Source organism: Heterodontus francisci, chromosome 11, assembly GCF_036365525.1.
Source record: "Heterodontus francisci isolate sHetFra1 chromosome 11, sHetFra1.hap1, whole genome shotgun sequence".
Classification (NCBI taxonomy): Eukaryota; Metazoa; Chordata; class Chondrichthyes; order Heterodontiformes; family Heterodontidae; genus Heterodontus; species Heterodontus francisci.
The window spans coordinates 28,269,508-28,289,569 of record NC_090381.1 but is presented as its reverse complement, the minus strand read 5'-3'; the positions used below and the strand labels follow the sequence as shown (position 1 = coordinate 28,289,569).

At 45.3% G+C, this 20,062-nt stretch overlaps 1 protein-coding gene across 2 annotated transcripts in view; it reads left to right on the top strand.

The window, feature by feature from the left end:
* The window catches only part of crocc2 (ciliary rootlet coiled-coil, rootletin family member 2), a 490,923-nt gene that overhangs the window by 250,605 nt on the left and 220,256 nt on the right, over positions 1-20,062 (top strand). For both annotated transcript variants that reach the window (XM_068041847.1, XM_068041848.1), the window contains 2 exons: positions 15,373-15,517; positions 16,937-17,083. In XM_068041847.1, coding sequence (XP_067897948.1) covers positions 15,373-15,517; positions 16,937-17,083 — 292 coding nt within the window. The remainder of the gene's footprint in view (positions 1-15,372; positions 15,518-16,936; positions 17,084-20,062) is intronic.

Genomic DNA, 20,062 nt, shown 5'->3' with positions numbered 1-20,062 from the left:
GTTAAAGGGAGCACAAAGTAAGAATTTAGGGAACGGGGAAATTTCCACCTGGGTCTGCTTCTGGACCCGGCATAGAACTTTATTCAGAGGTCCAGCATGAGCACGGCCCGTGTGGAGGGTCGCTCTGGCTGCCTGTTTCTCTTCCACAGTCTTGTCTGTGCCCGAGTGGCCCTGGAAAGGGAGCCTACAGCGTCCATTGGTACTCTTGGAGTGTTCTGTGACCAGTGGGTGCCATAGGGAATAGAGTGTCCAGTAGAAATGGACAATAATATTACAGTTTATTATAGGAGGCCTTCAAAGAGGAGATGGTCCATCGACAGAGTAGACACATTGCTATGAGGGGGAAAGGAAGGGCTTCCAAAGCTAAAGCTTCCTGGATGACTAAAGATATAGAGATTAAAATGAAACTGAAAAAGGAGACTTATAACAATTGTAAGGTTCATAACAGAGAACCAAGCAGAACATAGAAAGTTCAGAGGAGAACTGAAAAGAGGAATCAGGGACAAATAGAGAAAGTATGGGAATAGTTGAGTGACTGTCAAGAAAATACTATATGCCAAATTAGAAATATTAATTTCATCAGATGGAAACTTTCATTAGACTTTTAATGGATAAAATCTTGCAGTTAACTTTAAAAAAAGACTAGCAGCCAAGATGGCCATCGCAATTTGCATCTGCAACACCTTTTCATATTCAAAAGATCCACCCAGAGCCAGAGATTTGAGCAGCATGGACCCAGGGCAATGGCTTGCTCTAGTGATTGAATTAACTAAAATGGCTTCATTAGCATGGCAGTCAAGGCAATCCTAACACATTGAGTTTGAAAGAGAGCCCCCTCCAAGTGGAAATTGGCATCCTGGGACCTGTGGAGCCAATTCCTAACTTTGAATTTCATTAGAAGGTTCCAGAAAACCTGAAGCAGCCATGTGACCATCTGTCCATCTTGGTGGAAGCTGATTTTGTTTCCCTTGGACAAAGAGACAAGCAGTAACTCGGTGTGTGCAGCAGCAGAAGGCTGCGTGCTTTTCTTTCTCTCTCTCTCTCCAGAATACATCAAATTGAAAACCATCTGTGACTGTGGACCCTCCAAGCCTACAGACTGCTACAGCCAGAGACCAGGGGAGGAGAGTCAACCACAATTCTGCCTCTAAGAAATCTCTGAGCAAAGCAGGTCAATCACAAAATGCACTTTGACCAGCCGAGGACCTCAGAAAGGGAAGAAAGGGAAAAAGAGAGAGCTTTCCAGAAGGAGAAGGAGGAAAGAGAGCTCAGACAGCTTGAATTAACTAGGGGGTGACCCAGTACACCCAGTAAAGGCATGGCTAGTGAGCGACCTCTCCCAGTTGATTCCAAAGTTCAATGAAGGGGATGTGGAAGCATTTTTCGTCACTTTTGAAAAGCTTGTGAGACAGCCGAAATGGCCGGCTGAGAGCTAGACTCTGTTGTTACAAAGCAAGCTAACGGGAAAAGCGCATGAAGTTTATTCATTGTTGCCAGATGAAAGTTCATCAGATTATGAGATGACTAAAAATGCTATCCTTGGGACATATGAACTAGTACTGGAAGCATACCACCAGAAATTCCAAATCCTCTGGAAACAACCTGACCAAACTTACCTTGAATTTGAAAGAGTTAAGCAGCTTGCTTTTGACCAGTGGATAAGGGCACTTAAGGTACAGCCCACGTATGAAAACCTCAGAGCGGTGATCCTTCTCAAGGAATTTAAAAACTCACTTCCCCTTTCTATTAAAACCCACATAGAGGAACAAAAGGTTCATAGAGCCAGGTAGGCCTCAATTCTGGCTGATGAATTTACCCTTGTACACAAGTCCTTAGCCCCAGGAAACCCTTCCCCAGTCACCCCCACAAACCAGAAAAGGATAAAAGGTGGGAGGATGATTGGAGCCTTAACAGCCCCGGGTGAGAACGGAAAGCTGCACACACAGGGGGCCCTCCTCAAGCCAAAAAGGACAGTACTGAGAGCAGGAGTGACACCCAAAGACCTGTGTGTTTCCACTGTAACAAGCCAGGTCACTTCCATGCTGACTGATGCAAATTACGGGGAAAACCTGTCGGATTAATCAGAGCACATCAGAGCAGTGCAGGAAAAGGGGCCCTGATGGCAAAACACAGCTGAGTAGGCTGTGCTATAACTGCGGCAGTAAGACCCAGTAAACCTAGCACTGTGAGTGTGGGAAAATATGGCAAAATCACTGAAGGTTACCAGGATTTACAGGGGCCACCAAATCCCGTCTGCTGGGAAAAGGCATGATCTTTCCCCCAGAGAGTGCAGTGAATGCTAGAGTATTTGTGAATGGTATCAGAGGGCAGTGTATGCCCATACCTTTATATCAGGTGCACTTGGAGTGTGACCTAGTTTCAGGACTGGTAACTGTGGGGATTTTCCCTAGTTTACCTGTAGGTGGGGTCGACCTACTCCTGGGTAACGATTTTTTATTTATTTTTATTTATTTAGAGATACAGCACTGAAAAAGGCCCTTCGGCCCACCGGGTCTGTGCCGACCAACAATCACCCATTTATACTAATCCTACATTAATCCCATATTTTCTACCACATCCCCACCATTCTCCTACCACCTACCTACACTAGGGGCAATTTACAATGGGCAATTTACTTATCAACCTGCAAGTCTTTTGGAGGTGGGAGGAAACCAGAGCACCCGGCGGAAACCCACGCAGACACAGGGAGAACTTGCAAACTCCACTCAGGCAGTACCCAGAACTGAACCCAGATCGCTGGAGCTGTGAGGCTGCGGTGCTAACCACTGCGCCACTGTGCCGCCCTGATCTGATCTGATGGAGGCAAAGGTGGTAGCCTCCCTAGTGGTTTTCAAGAGACTGAAAGAAGTCAGAGAGACAGGACGGTTGCAGGAGAAGGTCCCCAGCATTTTCCATGACGGTGTGATGACTCAGTCCATGGCCAGATAAGTTCCCTCAGAGGAAGCTGAACTGGCACTACAGACAGATGACCCTATTGTCTGGTTATCTGAAAGCTTCTTTGGGAAGTTAGAGGACCCAAAGGATACATGAGACAGATCTTCCCTAGCTGAGGCTCAGCAAGCTGACCCAATATTGAAGAAGCTGGCACAGACTGCCCAAAATGAAACTGAAGCAGAGGGAAGGTGGGGATGTGGTAGGAATATGGGATTAGTGTAGGATCAGTATAAATGTGTGGTTGATGGTTGGCACAGACTTGGTAGGCCAAAGGGCCTGTTTCAGTGCTGTATCTATAAATGAAAAAAAAACTAAAGGGGACAGACAGACTCGGGTTTGACAGACAGTTAGGGTCAAAGGGGACGAAAAGGACAGGGAGGGCAGGTTAGGGGAGGGCCAGGAGGATCCCCAGTTGGAACCTCCTAGTGAAATGTTGGGAAAATTAGACCCCACACTCTCCCTACATAAATGTAGGCCAAAGAGGATCTCTACCAAGGTGGCTAACAGCATTTACAGAAGCCTGCAGGGACAACGAAAGTTCCCAAAAAGGCAAACCAACAGTGAGGATGATGCCTCACCTCGTTGAAGTGCTGCAAGGGAGTGCAGTGAAAGCTGTACAGAAACCTGTGAGCCCCAGTGTCCTAGAGGACATGGGTCAGATTAGCAAAGCCCCACAGCAAAGGGAAAACAGAAAGAAAAATGCCCTGAAGTAAATAGCACTTTTGTAACTCGCCAGAAATTGAGATCAGGGTGAATCTACCCACTGAAGAACCCAATGATCAGGGCCCAATTCAGCAAGAGCAAGGACCCAGAGAAATCTCAGAGACCTCGCAAGGGCTTAATACCAGTTTATTACCCACTACCACTATAGGGAGAAAAACCTGAATGGTTAAAGCCACGTGTTGCAAAAACAGCAGTTGAGGGGTTACAGCTTGTACATACAGGCGAATGTGCCTTAAGCAATAATGGAAACTTGCAGACCCCAAGCTTCACCAACAACCACATGTTTACAGAGATGCACGTCTCCTGGGGATCACAAATTAATACTAGAAAAACTTAACCGCATTTGACAACACATAATCATTCCATACAAACTCCAAAAAAAGGAAAATTAATTCAGCATTGCTGTTGCAGATGAAACCACTTGCAGAAGTTCTATGGTTAATGAGTGAATTTGAGAAGTGAGTGAGAATGAATGTGTTTTCTTCTTTTTCTTTTCTACCCCCTTTAATGAAATCTTCCTATAGTCACATTTCATTCCGTGTGGTGCAGATGTGTCAAGAAAATACTATATACCAAAGTAGAAATATTAGTTTCATCGGTTGGAAACTTACATTAGACTTTTAATGGATAAAATCTTGTAGTTGACTTTGAAAAAAGCGAGCAGCCAAGATGGCCATCACAATTTGCAACTGAAACAACTTTTCATATTCAAAAGAGCCATCCGGAGCCAGAGATTTGAGCAGCATGGACCCAGGACAATGGCTTGCTCTGTGATTGAATTACCTAAAATGGCTTCATTAACATGACAGTCAAGGCAATCCTAACACACTGACTTTGAGAGAGAGCCCCTCCAAGTGTAAATAGGCAGCCTGGGGCCTGTGGAGCCAATTCCTAACCTTGAATTTCGTTGGAAGGTTCCAGAAAACCTGAAGTAGCCATGTGATCGCCTGTCCATCTTGGTGGAAGCTGGTTTTGTTTCCCTTGGACAAAGAGACAAGCAGTAACTCAGTGTGTGCAGCAGCAGAAGGCTGCGTGCTTTTCTTTCTCTCTCTCTCCAGAAAACATGATGCTGTTGCGATTCCAGAGATTTGGTTGAGGGAAGGACAGGATTGGCAGCTAAACGTTCCAGGATTTAGAAGCTTCAGGCGGGATAGAGGGGGATGTAAAAGGGGTGGGGGAGTTGCATTACTGGTTAAGGAGAATATCACAGCTGTACTGCGGGAGGACACCTCGGAGGGGTCATGCAGCAAGGCAATATGGGTGGAGCTCAGGAATAGGAAGGGTGCAGTCACGATGTTGGGGGTTTACTACAGGCCTCCCAACAGCCAGCGGGAGGTAGAGGAGCAGATATGTAGACAGATTTTGGAAAGATCTAAAGGTAACAGGGTTGTAGTGGTGGGTGATTTTAACTTCCCCTATATTGACTGGGACTCACTTTGTGCTAGGGGCTTGGAGGGGGCAGAATTTGCAAGGAGTATCCAGGAGGGCTTCTTGAAACAATACATAGATAGTCCAACTAGGCATGGGGACGTACTGGACCTGGTATTGGGGAATGAGCCCGGCAAGGTGGTCGAAGTTTCAGTAGGGGAGCATTTCGGGAACAGTGACCATAATTCCATGAGTTTTAAGGTACTTGCGGATAAGAAGAAGAGTAGTCCTCGGGTGAAGGTGCTAAATTGGGGGAAGGCTAATTATAACAATATTAGGCAGGAACTGAAGAATTTAGATTGGGGGCGGCTGTTTGAGGGTAAATCAACATCTGACATGTGGGAGTCTTTCAAACGTCAGTTGATTAGAATCCAGGACCAGCATGTTCCTGTGAGGAAGAAGGATAAGTTTGGCAAGTTTCGGGAACCTTGGATAACGCGGGATATTGTGTGCCTCGTCAAAAAGAAAATGGAAGCATTCATAAGGGCTGGAAGGCTAGGAACAGATGAATCCCTTGAGGAATATAAAGACAGTAGGAAGGAACTTAATCAAGGAGTCAGGAAGGTTAAATGTGGTTACGAGAAGTCATTGGCAAACAGGATTAAGAAAAATCCCAAGGCTTTTTATACGTATATAAAGAGCAAGAGGGTAACCAGGGAAAGGGTTGGCCCACTCAAGGACAGAGAAGGGAATCGATGTGTGAAGCCAGAGGAAATGGGCGAGGTACTAAATTGAGTACTTTGCATCAGTATTCACCAAGAAGAAGGACTTGGTGGATGATGAGCCTAGGGAAGGGAGTGTAGATAGTCTCAGTCATCTCATTATCAAAAAGGAGGAGGTGTTGGGTGTCTTGCAAAGCATTAAGGTAGATAAGTCCCCAGGGCCTGATGGGATCGACCCCAGAATACTGAGGGAGGCAAGGGAAGAAATTGCTGGGGCCTTGACAGAAATCTTTGCATCTTCATTGGCTACAGGTGAGGTCCCAGAGGACTGATGAATAGCCAATGTTGTTCCTTTGTTTAAGAAGGGTAGCAAGGAAATTATAGGCCGGTGAGCCTTACGTCAGTGGTAGGGAAATTATTAGAGAGGATTCTTCGGGACAGGATTTACTCCCATTTGGAAACAAATGGACTTATTAGCGAGAGGCAGCATGGTTTTGTGAAGGGGAGGTCGCGTCTCACTAATTTGATTGAGTTTTTTGAGGAAGTGACGAAGATGATTGATGAAGGAAGGGCAGTGGATGTTGTCTATATGAACTTCAGTAAAGCCTTTGACAAGGTCCCTCATGGCAGACTGATACAAAAGGTGAAGTCACATGGGATCAGAGGGGAGCTGGCAAGATGGATACAGAACTGGCTCTGTCATAGAAGACAGAGGGTAGCAATGGAAGGGTGCTTTTCTGAATGGAGGGATGTGACTAGTGGTGTTCTGCAGGGATCAGTGCTGGGACCTTCGCTGTTTGTAGTATATATAAATGATTTGGAGGAAAATGTAGCTGGTCTGATTAGTAAGTTTGCGGACGACACAAAGGTTGGTGGAGTTGCAGACAGTGATGAGGATTGTCAGAGGATACAGCAGGATATAGATCGGTTGGAGACTTGGGCAGAGAAATGGCAGATGGAGTTTAATCCGGACAAGTGTGAGATAATGCATTTTTGGAAGGTCTAATGCAGGTGGGATGTATACAGTAAATGTCAGAACCGTTAGGAGTATTGACAGGCAGAGAGATCTGGGCGTACAGGTCCACAGGTCACTGAAAGTGGCAACGCAGGTGGATAAGGTAGTCAAGAAGGCATACGGCATGCTTGCCTTCATCGGTCGGGGCATAGAGTATAAAAATAGGCAAGTCATGCTGCTGCTGTACAGGACTTTAGTTCGGCCACACTTAGAATATTGCGTGCAATTCTGGTCGCCACATGACCAGAAGGACGTGGAGGCTTTGGGGAGGGTACAGAAGAGGTTTACCAAGATGTTGCCAGGTCTGGAGGGCATTATCTATGAGGAGAGGTTGGATAAACTCAGATTGTTTTCACTGGAATGACGAAGGTGGAGGGGCGACATGATAGAGGTTTACAAAGTTATGAGCGGCATGGACAGAGTGGATAGTCAGAAGCTTTTACCCAGGGTGGAAGAGTCAGTTACTAGGGGACATAGGTTTAAGGTGAGAGGGGCAAAGTTTAGAGGGGATGTGCCAGGTAAGTTCTTTACACAGAGGGTGGTGAGTGCCTGGAACTTGCTGCCAGGGGAGGTGGTGGAAGCAGGTTCCATAGAGATGTTTAAGAGGCATCTTGACAAAAACAGGAATAGGATGGGAATAGAGGGATACAGACCCCGGAAGTGCAGAAGGTTTTAGTTTAGGCAGGCATGAAGATCGGCGCAGGCTTGGAGGGCCGAATGGCCTGTTCCTGTACTGTTCTTTGTTCTTTGAATACCGTCTGTATCTGTGGACCCTCCAAGCCCAGAGACTGTTACCAGGAGAAGAGAGCCAACCATAATTCTGCCTCCTAGAAATTCCTGAGCAAAGTATGCCAAACACAAAGTGCACTTTGAGCAACCAAGGACCTCAGGAATGCAGCTTCATCCAAGGACTACCGAATCATCCACTCCACAGACTGAGTATTTAAGTTCCGTGTATTCTGGACTGTAATCCAACCACCAAATCTGTTTTTCCCTCTGTAATCTATTTGTGTGCGTGTGATTCTTGTGTGAATGTATAGCATTTTTAAAAATTATTTTTAAATTTGGGTTAGATTGTTAAGTATAATAAACTTACCTCTTACTTGTTTACACTCAAGAAAACCTGTCCGATTGGTTCTTTCATGATCACAATGAAGGTAAAAGGTAAAACACTCACAGAGGTGGTAAGCACAAGCACTGTTTACAAAGGAATAAATCCTGTTGCAGTCAAATATGAGGAAGGGCAAGAGGAGCAACTGTGACTCCCCTCCTCACTTGACTTGGCCGTAACAGGACCAACAGAAAAGGGAACCCAAAAGTAATTTATAAACACATAGTTAAAGAGTAGTCAAAGGAAGGGTGGGACAGATTATGGAACAAAAAGAAGATTTTCTTGTGGAGGCAGAGGACATGGCAGAGGTTGATCCTTTGGAGATGGAGGCTGATGGGGTGGAAAGTGAGGACAAGGGGAACCCTGTCATGGTTCTGGGAGGGAGGGGAAGGGGTGAGGGTAGAGGTGCAGGAAATGGGCCGGACATGGTTGAAGGCCGTGTCAACCACAGTGAAGGGGAATCCTCGGTTGAGGAAAAAGGAAGACTTATCAGAAGCGCTGTCATAGAAGGTAGCATCATCAGAGCAGATGCGACGGAGACGGAGAAACTGGGAGAATGGAATGGAGTCCTTACAGGAGGCAGGGTGTGAAGAAGTGTAGTCGAGGTAGCTGTGGGAGTCAGTGGGCTTATAATGGATATTCTTTTTCTTCTTTGTCCTCCTTGTCTCAAGAGACAATGGGTAAGCGCCTGGAGGTGGTCAGTGTTTGTGAAGCAGCGTCTGGAGAGCTATAAAGGCTAATTCTAGAGTGACAGACTCTTCCACAGGTGCTGCAGATAGAATTGGTTGTCGGGGCTGTTAGACAGTTGGCTCTCCCCTTGTGCCTCTGTCTTTTTTCCTGCCAACTGCTAAGTCTGTTCGACTCGCCACAATTTAACCCCGCCTTTATGGCTGCCCGCCAGCTCTAGCGATCACTGGCCACTGACTCCCACGATATTAGTAGACAACCTATCCCCAGACATGGAGACAGAGAAGTCGAGGAAGGGAAGGGAAGTGTTGGGGATGGACCATGTAAAGGTGAGAGAAGGGTGGTAATTAGAAGCAAAGTTAATAAAGTTTTCCAGTTCGGGGCGGGAGCAGGAAACGGCACCGATACAGTCATCAATGTACTGGAAAAAGAGTTGGGGGAGGGGGCCTGAGTAGGACTGGAACAAGGAATGTTCGACATATCCCACAAAAAGACAGGCATAACTCGGACCCATGAGGGTACCCATAGCAACACCTTTTACCTGAAGGAAGTGAGTGAAGTTGAAGGAGAAGTTATTCAATGTGAGAACAAGTTCAGTCAGGCGGAGGAGGGTGGTGGTGGATGGGGACTGGTTGGGCCTCTGTTCAAGGAAGAAGCAGTGAGCCCTCAGACCGTCCTGGTGGGGGATGGAGGTGTAGAGAGATTGGATGTCCATAGTGAAGAGGAGGCGGCTAGCACCAGGAAACTGGAAATTGTCAAAATATCGTAGGGCATCAGAAGAGTCACGGATGTAGGTGGGAAGAGACTGGATGAGCGGAGAAAAGGTAGAGTCAAGATAGGAAGAAATAAGTTCAGTGGGGCAGGAGCAAGCTGACACAATGGGTCTGCTGGGACAGTCCTGTTTGTGGGATTTTGGGAAGGAGGTAGAAGCGGGCTGTCTGGGGTTGTGGGACTATGAGGTTGGAAGCAGTCACAGTCCTGTGGACAGTAGCTTGATTGTCGGTGGTGGGGTCATGGTCCAGGGGGAGGTAGGAAGAAGTGTCTGAGAGTTGGCGCTAAGCCTCTGCAAGGTAGAGATCGGTGCACCATACAACAACAGCACCACCCTTGTCTGCAGGTTTGATGACCAGCTCGGGGTTAGACCTGAGAGAACGGAGTGCCTCAAGTTCAGAGGGGGACAGGTTAGAGTTAGTGAGGGGGGCAGAGAAATTGAGACGACCAATGTCTCGCCGACAGTTTTTAATGAAAAGATCAAGAGCGGGTAAGAGGCCAGGGGAAGGGCTCCAGGTAGAAGGAGAATGCTGGAGGAGAGCTGAATCTGCTGGTCGGGGGGAGGACTCCTGGTCAAAGAAGTGAGCCCAGAGGTGGAGGCGATGGAAGAAGAGCTCAACGTTGTGCCGAGCGTGAAATTCATTGAGGTGGAGACGTAAGGGGATAAAACTGAGACCTTTGATGAGTACAGAACGTTCAGTGTCAGACGGGGAGATCAGAGGGTATAGTGAATACACAGCAAGGGGTCAGATCAGAAGGCGTGGGGTCAGAGGGAAGTGAAGGGGAAGAGGGATCTAGAGGGGCATTAGTCCTCATCAGCTGCTGGAGCTTGCGTTCCTTGACATCTGAAAAGAAGAAAAAAAGTTTATTGTTAATGCATCAGATGAGACGAAGGATGAAATGAAACTGCGGAGTAGAACAGCTTTGAGATAAGGTGAGGCGGTGCTGCTAGAGAGATAGGTCCAGTGTGTAGATGTGGCGGTGCATGGCACTGAGTGTGGATCTCAATGCGGCAAGAATAGCAGTCCGAGGAATGTTGTATTTCTCGGAGATATCTGTAATCCTGGGTGGATTCAAAACATAATGGGTGAAACTAAAGTTGGAATCCACGTGGAATAAGTCAGAGCCGGAGACAGTCACTGAGGAAGGAGATGTGGCTGTGAAAACGAGTTTTGGTAGATACTTTATCAAACACCAGGAGGGAAATAGAAAGCAATGAAGGTAAACAAGGTAAAAGAGACAAACGAAAATCCCGTCGGAGAGAAGAGCATAACTTCTTCAAGGTAGGCATTCCTGGAAGAGAAGTGGCAGTGAATTAAACACTAAAATAAAAGCAAAATACTGCAGATGCTGGAAATCTGAAATAAAAACAAAAAATGCTGGAAATACTCAGCAGGTCTGGCAGCATCTGTGGAGAGAGAAGCAGAGTTAACGTTTCAGGTCAGTGACCCTTCTTCAGAAATGGCAAATATTAGAAATGTGAAAGGTTATAAGCAAGTAAAGTAGGGGTGGGGCAAGAGATAACAAAGGAGAAGGCGTAGATAGGACAAGGTCACAGAATAGCTGACCAGAAGGTCATGGAGCAAAGGTAAACAATATGTTAATGGTGTGTTGAAAGACAAAGCATTAGTACAGATCGGGTGTTAACGGGTTGAAAATTGAACAGCAGCAAGAACAAACATGAAAAAAAAAGTGGGTAAGCAAACTGAACAAACTAAGATGAAATGAAATAATATAAACACCCAAAAAAATATAAAAAAGAAAAAAGAACTAAAAATAAAAGTAGTGCGGGGCCCGTCACGCTCTGAAATTATTGAACTCAATGTTCAGTCCGGCAGGCTGTAGCGTACCTAATCGGTAAATGAGATGCTGTTCCTCGAGCTTGTATTGATGTTCACTGGAACACTGCAGCAATCCCCGGACAGAGATGTGAGCATGAGAGCAGGGGGAAGTGTTGAAAAGGCTAGCTGAATAAGTACTTTGCTTTTGTCTTCACTAGAGAAGAGGATGCTGCCAATTTAGCAAAAAAGGAAGAGGCATTAATGATATAATAGGATAAAAATAGATAGAGAGGAAGTATGTAAAGGTTTGGCAGTCATCAAAGTAGAAAAGTCACCCAGTTCAGATGGGATGCATCCTAGGTTACTCAGGAAGAAAGAGTGAAAATTGTGAGGCTCTGGCCACAATCTTCGAATCCTCCTCGGATATGGGGGTGGTTCCAGAACAAGGACGGATTGCAAATATTACATCCCTGATTTAAAAAGGGGAGAGAAATAAACTGTGCAACTACAGGCCCATCTGCTTAATGTCAGTGGTGGGGAAACTTTTAAAAACAATCATCCAGAATGAAAGTTACGCAGATTTGGTAAAGGCAAATTGTGTTTGACTAACTTGATCAAGTTCTTTGATGAAATACTGCAGAGGGTTGATGAGGGCACTGCAGTTGATGTAGTGTAGAAGGACTTTCAAAAGGCACTTGATAAAATACCACATAATAGACTGGATGGCAAAATTAAAGCCCATGGAAATAAAGGGGCAGATGGATACAAATTTGATTAAAGAACAGAAAGCAAAGAACACTGGCGAATTGTTGTTTTTCTGGTTGAAAGTAAGTGTACAATGATATTCCCCAGCGGTTGATATTTGGACCACTGCTCTTTTTGATATATATTAATGACCTGGACTTGGTTATACAGGGCGTAATTTCAAAGTTTGCAGATGATATGAAGCTTGGAAATGTAGTAAACAATGAGCAGGATAGTAGCAGACTGCAGGAGGATATCAAGAATGGTGAAATGGGCAGACACATGAAAGATGAAACTTAATGCAGAGAAGTTTATCGTGATACATTTTGGCAAGAAAATGAGGAGAGGCAATATGAACTAAATGGCACAATTTTAAAGGGGGTGGAGGAACAGAGAGACTTAGGTGTGTATGTACACAAATCTTTTAAGATGGCAGGACAAGTTCTGAAGACTGTTAAAAAAGTATGTGAAAACTTTGTTTTTTCATGCAGGAATAGAGAACAAAAACAAGGAAGTTATGCTAACGTTTATAAACCACTGGTTAGGTCTCAATTTTGGGTACCACCCTTTAGAACGGATGTCAAGGCCATTGGGAGGTGACAGAGGAGGTTTATTAGAATGGTACCAGGCATGAAGGACTTCATGTTATCTGGGGAGACTCGAGAAGTTGGTTTTATTCTCTGTAGAGCAAAGAAAGTTAAGGGGAGATTTAATAGATGTGTTCAAAATTATGAAAGGTTTTGATAGAGTAATTAAGGAAAAACTATTTCCACTGGTGGGATGGTCAGTAGCCAGAGGGCACAGATTTAAGATAATTGGCAGATGAACCAAAGGGGAAATGAGGGGAAAAAATTGCACAGTGAGTTATAATGATGTGGAATGCACTGTCTGAAAGGGTGGTGGAAGCAGATTCAATAGTAACTTTCAAAAAGGAATTGGATAAATCCATGAAAATAAAAAAAATGCAGGGTTATGGGGAAAGAGTAGAGGAGTGAGAGTAATTGGAAAGCTCTTACAAAGAACTGGCACATCACAATGGTCTCCTTCTGTGCTCTGTGATTCCATGGCACAGCCCCCAGGATTTGGGATGGGGTCACCCCCTAGAACATTGTTCTGCCCCACTGCAACTCTGGCATGTCAGCAATGCTGCAGGAATAATCAACTTAAGTGTGAATAGGCTTGTCACATCTAAGCCTGAACTTGTCTGAGGTTGATAGGTAAATTGGCCATTATAAATTGTCACTAGTATAGGTAGGTGGTAGGGAAATATAGGAACAGGTGGGGATGTTTGGTGGGAATATGGGATTAGTGTAGGATTAGTATAAATGGGTGGTTGATGTTCGGCACAGACTCGGTGGGCCGAAGGGCCTGTTTCAGTGCTGTATCTCTAATCTAATCTAATCTTGTCCTTGTCTGACATCCCACGTGCTTGCATTTCTCAGAGTGCTCCCTAATTAGTAACCAGGAGCTGGGTTTTGGCTGATTTTTGTTCCCTGCTCACTAGCCCTGGGGACCGAGCCCTGTTGTCTCACTTTTACTGTCTTCCTCTCATTAACTAACTCAGCAGAAACCAGAGCTGGGACCTGCCTAACCTGGATGGCTCAGTCCTGTATTGGGCATTTGCCAGTCCACCAGGGGAATAAACTACATAAACTAGGCTGACACTTCAGTGCAGTACTGAGGGAGTGCAGCACTGTTGGAGGTGTCATCTTCTGGACAAAGCGTGAAGCCGAAGCCCGTTCATCCACAGAGCTGGCCGTAAAAGATCCCGTGATACTATTTTGAAGAAAAGAACAAAGAAAATTACAGCACAGGAACATCCCCCCGGCCCTCCAAGCCTGCGCCGATCCAGATCCTCTATCTAAACATGTCGCCTATTTTCTAAGGGTCTGTATCTCTTTGCTTCCTGCCCATTCATGTATCTGTCTAGATACATCTTAAAAGACGCTATCGTGCTCGCATCTACCACCTCCGCTGGCAACGCGTTCCAGGCACCCACCACCCTCTGCGTAAAGAACTTTCCACGCATATCCTGCCAACTCTTGTACTCAATACCCCGTCCGATGAAGGAAAGCTAGCCATATGCCTTCTTGACCATTCTATTGACCTGTGTTGCCACCTTCAGGGAACAATGGACCTGAACACCCAAATCTCTCTGTACATCAATTTTCCCCAGGACTTTTCCATTTACTGTATAGTTCACTCTTGAATTGGATCTTCCAAAATGCATCACCTCGCATTTGCCCTGATTGAACTCCATCTGCCATTTCTCTGCCCAACTCGCCAATCTATCTATATTCTGCTGTATTCTCTGACAGCCCCTTTCACTATCTGCTACTCTGCCAATCTCAGTGTCGTCTGCAAACTTGCTAATCAGACCACCTATCTTTCCTCCAAATCATTTATGTATATCACAAACAACAGTGGTCCCAGCACGGATCCCTATGGAACACCACTGGTCACACGTCTCCATTTTGAGAAACTCCCTTCCACTGCTACTCTCTGTCTCCTGTTGCCCAGCCAGTTCTTTATCCATCTAGCTAGTACACCCTGGATCCTATGCGACTTCACTTTCTCCATCAGCCTACCATGGGGAACCTTATCAAACACCTTACTGAAGTCCATATATATGACATCTACAGCCCTTCCCTCATCAATCAACTTTGTCACTTCCTCAAAGAATTCTATTAAGTTGGTAAGACATGACCTTCCCTGCACAAAACCATGTTGCCTATCACTGATAAGCCCATTTTCTTCCAAATGGGAATAGATCCTATCCCTCAGTATCTTCTCCAGCAGCTTCCCTACCACTGACGTCAGGCTCACCGGTCTATAATTACCTGGATTTTCCCTGCTACCCTTCTTAAACAAGGGGACAACATTAGCAATTCTCCAGTCCTCCGGGACCTCACCCGTGTTTAAGGATGCTGCAAAGATATCTGTTAAGGCCCCAGCTATTTCCTCTCTCGCTTCCCTCAGTAACCTGGGATAGATCCCATCTGGACCTGGGGACTTGTCCACCTTAATGCCTTTTAGTCCACCTTAATGCCTTTTAGCAGGGGAGTTCTCCTGATATCCTGGCCAGTATTTATCCCTTAACAAACAACACTAAAACAGATTATCTGGTCATTATCACATTGCTGTTTTTTGGACCTTGCTGTATACAAATTAGTTGCCACATTTCCTACATGGCAACAGTTATTATACTTCAAAGTTATTTAATCGGCTGTAAAGTGCTTTGGGAGGCCTACATAACTGCAAGTTTTATTTTAAGCTATTAATTTAGAGGTAGAGGGGTTAAAAATAAGGTGTCTTGTCAATCTGTGATTAAGTTCAAAACATTTCTTCAGTAAAAATGGGTCATGATTTAGTTTACCAAACACAAACCAGGATGACAAGGCATCGGTACGTTGTTATTTAGTGGGATATTAAGACGTTTCTCCTCTTATGACTTTCTTTATTGTCGTGTGGATGTCAGCATTTGTGTTCTTACAGGCAGAAGGCATTGGAGATAATGGAAGTCAAGAACTCAAATTTGAGAAAAGAGTTGGTCATTGTTAAGGAAGCCCTGAACAAAGCTACGCTGGAGAAGGAGGTGCTACAGAATGAGAAGGCAGACCTGGCTGAGGCTCTCAGCAAGGTATGTGGTAGAGTGTGAGAACCCAAGAAATTCAGGGCATGGAATGAGAAGGGAGGGTTGATTGAGACTCTCTGCAAGGTATGCGGCAAGGAGTGTGAGAACCCAACAAATAAAGGGCATAAGGTGAGAAGGATACCTTTCAGACATTAGAATAGAATGCTTGCGCAGTTGCATGGCCACTTGAGGATTGCAATACAGTGAAAGTCACAGAATCTATCTCCTAGCTTTACACCATCTTGACAGCAAGTTAGAATGATCCTGGGAGTCAAGGATAAGAATGATGAAAACAATTAATTATAAGCGGTAGCATCTGAGACCTTAAGGGGACATTCTGGGTAGATTGACTGCACAGTGCTATTGGTGGTTGACCTGATGCTCACCATCTCTGATCCACCTGAATTATGAGTGCTGCATCTTAATTTATTTCCACTTCATCAGGGCATTCTTGTCATGGATTCAGTTTCTGAACCCCTGGATTAGCTCCTCTTTAGATTATTGTTCAATTTAGTGAGTCATTTTGTTTATTTTACTGGGATGTTGGCCACTGATATGAGCTCCCTTTAATATGGTCATACTCCCTTGTTGATGTAGTAAAATGTTGGATAGTTTAAATATTGGAATCCATATGCATATAGTCCAATAACAACTTTATTATTAAGGAAGATTATTCCTTTAGATTATTCCTGCTATTTTATGGGGGCATTGCATTTGGTTAGTTTTTCTCCTAGTTTTGTGGGTTATTTCAATAAACCTGGGCCTGCCACATTTTATAGGACTTGTGGGTACATTTCTTTTTATGTGTTGGGGGGGGGTGGGGGTGGGGTCTGGTTAAGTTTGGTCCTTTTATTTTATGGGGGCATTTGGAAAAGTTTCAGTCTATTTTTATGAAACTATTTAGGAAACATGTCCGTTCTTATATTTGGTCTTTTGTTCCTTTCTTACTTCCGCTCCCTGCCTTGGCGTGCAGCCGAGAGAACGGCCACACAATTTTCTTCTAGTCCACTGTCAGAGAGAAACAAATGATTGATCAGGATAATGTTTCCCAAAAGATTTCTCATTCCCCTCCTCCCCACATTAGGAGCCACCAAAGCTCGTGATGCCTCCCAATCAAGACACGAAGAACGTATGAAGTCATTTTATTGAATTTTCAACAGTTTCAGCTTCAATAGATTATAACAACTTCTTGTCCATTTCACAATGTGTAGCTGTATTTTTGCTCCATCACTCTGTTGGGGTAAAATTAATTGTTGTTCTTTGTGTGCTTGTAATGGATTTTTAAAATATATTGGTTCCTCCTTGTGCCTTTGTGGCTGTACATGATTGTATTTGTTATCTGTATAAATTTCTGTGTGGTTTGCTGTTCTTTTTCCTGTTAATGCATCTCTTCTCTTGGATGTTCTCCCCTTTTTGATCTTGCAGGCTGAGATGACAAGTGCAGACCTAGAGTTGTCCTTGAGCAAGCTGAAGACCGAAGAAGATGCCCTGAGGGACTCTCTTGCCAAGATGAGCGCGCTCAATGAAGGCTTAGCTCAGGATAAGGTTGAATTAAACCGCATCCTCCTCCAGGTGAGTTAACTGAACCAACCTCAGAGGATGCTCACAGAATGGCATCACTGTGATCCTAACTCGTTCTGGCTGTATGAGGGTCAGATGAGTTTACACATTCCAGGAAGTCTAACTGAAAATTGCAGCAAATAGATCACATTATGAAGGCCAGAACTGTATTGGGTTTGATTTCTGATCTTGGTTAAGGTGCCATTGTGAGATGATTTAATGCCGCAAGTGGCTTCTGCATCACGAGATGACTCAATATCCAGAATCACCTGCATGATCAAACAGAGACCACAGATTTTCTAATAACCCCTTTAATGGCCAACAATTATCTGACTATTGGACCTTTTCACTCTGCACATTGTTCACCCCTGCCAGATGCTAAAAAGAAAACATGACGAAGAGCCAAAGGTGCTCATTGCAGACTAAACCTAACCAAAAATTGGTAGGCCCTTCATTTCTATCTTGGAAGATTTGCGGCCTAAAGCCTAGAATATTAGTGAGATTTATATAGTGGTGTCAGAATTGTGATCATAACCTATTAGGATATGATATCTCAGCTGCTCTGAGTTACAAGTGTTACAGTTTCTTGGTCTGATTATCAGCTGGCTCAACGTTCACATGCAGGCTATCACCAACAATAAGAACCTGTACATTTATTCACAACACATTTCCTGTCTTTTAAGAACATAAGAAATAGGAGCGGGATTCAATGATTTGGTCCTAGGTACCTGCTCCACCATTCAATAAAATCATGGCTCATCTCTACTTCAACTCCAGCTTTCCGCACTATCCCCATATCCCTTTCTTCCCTTAGTATCCAAAAATCTATCGATCTCTGTCTTGAATGTACTCAATGACTGAGCATCCACAGCTGTCTGGAATCGAGAATTCCAAAGATTCACAACCCTTTGAGTGAAGATGTTTCTCCTCATCTCAGTCCTAAATGGCCAACCTGTTATTCTGAGACTGTGACCCCTAGTTTTTGTCTCCCCAGCCAGGGGAAACATCCTCCTAGCATCTACCCTGTCATGCCCTTTCAGAATCTTGTATGTTTTAATGAGATCATCTTTCATTCTTCTAAATTCTAGAGAATACAGGCCTTCCCTACTCAATCTTTCCTTATTGGTAATTAATAACAATGGAATCTTGCACTGAGTAAATGTCTATCATATCTGTATAAATAAGCAGGTTATTGTAAGCTTAAGTATTTTATATTAAGCACATCACTCAGTGTGTTCACCTCTGGCTCCTTCTAAGGATCAGCTGTGGACTTTGGTGGCATTTCACAAGCGGCTGCAGACCGCTACATCTCACAGGTCACTGATGCCCTTTTTGCAAAATCTAATTAGTACATACAATTTGAGACAGATGGGACCTCGCAGGCACAGAGGGCAGTGGGTTTTCCCTCCATTGCTGGATTCCTCCAGTTACAGAGCATCATTGATTGCACCCATGCGGCCATCAAGGCACTGACTGAGGCCCAGTGAGATTCAACAACAGGAAGGGCTTCCACTCCTTCAACATTCAGCTGGTGTGCGACCACAACAAAAGCTTCCTGCATGTGTGCACTTACTTTCCTGGCAACTGCCTTGACCCCTTCATCCTCTGGCAGTCCAGGCTACCACAGCTCTTCATTCCACCACCCCCCTCCCCCCAAACTCCATGGATGGATTGTAGGAGATAAGGGATATCCCTTGATGAAATGGCTACTTACCCCAATGAGAAGCCGAGACAACCAGAGCCATCTGCTCAGTAGGACAACCATTGAGCAGGCCATCGGGCTTCTGGAGTTGCATTTCCGGTGCCTAGACTAATTGGGTGGCACCGTGCAATACAGTCCTTTAAGGGTCTTGTGCATTGTGGTACACACTCCATAACATGGCCCTCCAGAGAGGTGCAGACCTTAAAAAGAGTGAGGTCCTGGAAAGACACAGCTCATCGGAGGAAGAGGAGGAGCAGGACATGGAAGAGGCAGAGGAGGAGGAAGATGCAGAACACAAAGGTGCCCCAGCTGCCAAGGTGGTGGCCGGACCCAGTGCTTGCCTCAAGGGTCTTGTCACTGTGCCATTAATGTCATGGGTCATCTGATTCAGGCTCGTTGCAGCTAAGCTCTTCTGACCCAGGAGGGACAGCATGGTCTGAAACTCACTTTGAGCTGCCTGTGAGAACACTTCTATTGAAGACACAGCTTGAAACAGCTCAACTCTTACCGCCAATGAAGGATGCACATCTGCCCAGAGGTTCCACTGTGACCAGTCACAGACCCTTATTCCCCTTCACCACTTCATCTCTCTTTTCTTGTCCCGCCATTGTTAAAAGGAAGCTCACATGTGTCAATATTTATATGGTGCTCCAAAAGACAAAAGTGCACTGTTACAGCTGCACAATGTGGAGGCCTCCCCTCACGGCCACTTCTACATGGTGCTCCCCTTGTGGCCTCGGAGGAGGTGGAGACAGCCTGCTTACCTGTCTCTGCCTGCGGCTGAGATGCACCTGGCAGGCATCCTCATCATGGAGGTGTCAGTGGGAGCACCTCCAGAGGCTGCTGCATTTGTGTCATTGCTAGGGCAGCCTCCGACATTGGGCCCTACTGCACAGATGCTCCCTCAGAGGGGTCATGGAGACCGATGATGGTGATGGCACCCTGTGAGGGGTGGTACCTTCTTTGTCCTCAGTGTCTGCCTCAGTCCTTGGCATCCGCTCCAGATGGCTAGAGAGGACCCTCAGTTGGGGTGCAACTAGCATCCCTTCCAAACATCTCTGTGCCATCAGCGCCACTGACTGGTTAAGGATACATAGTGTGGCATGTATTATGAATGTCAGCATGCAGTTCCTGCATGTACTCCATGTGCTGCCACATAAGGCTGTCCATGAGGCTGGCCACTCTCTCAATGCAGGAGCTTATGCATCCAAAGCCCTGAACCATATTGGTGCACATGAGCTGAATGGATCCTCCATTCTCATATTATGACCCCGCACTGCCTCAGGGGC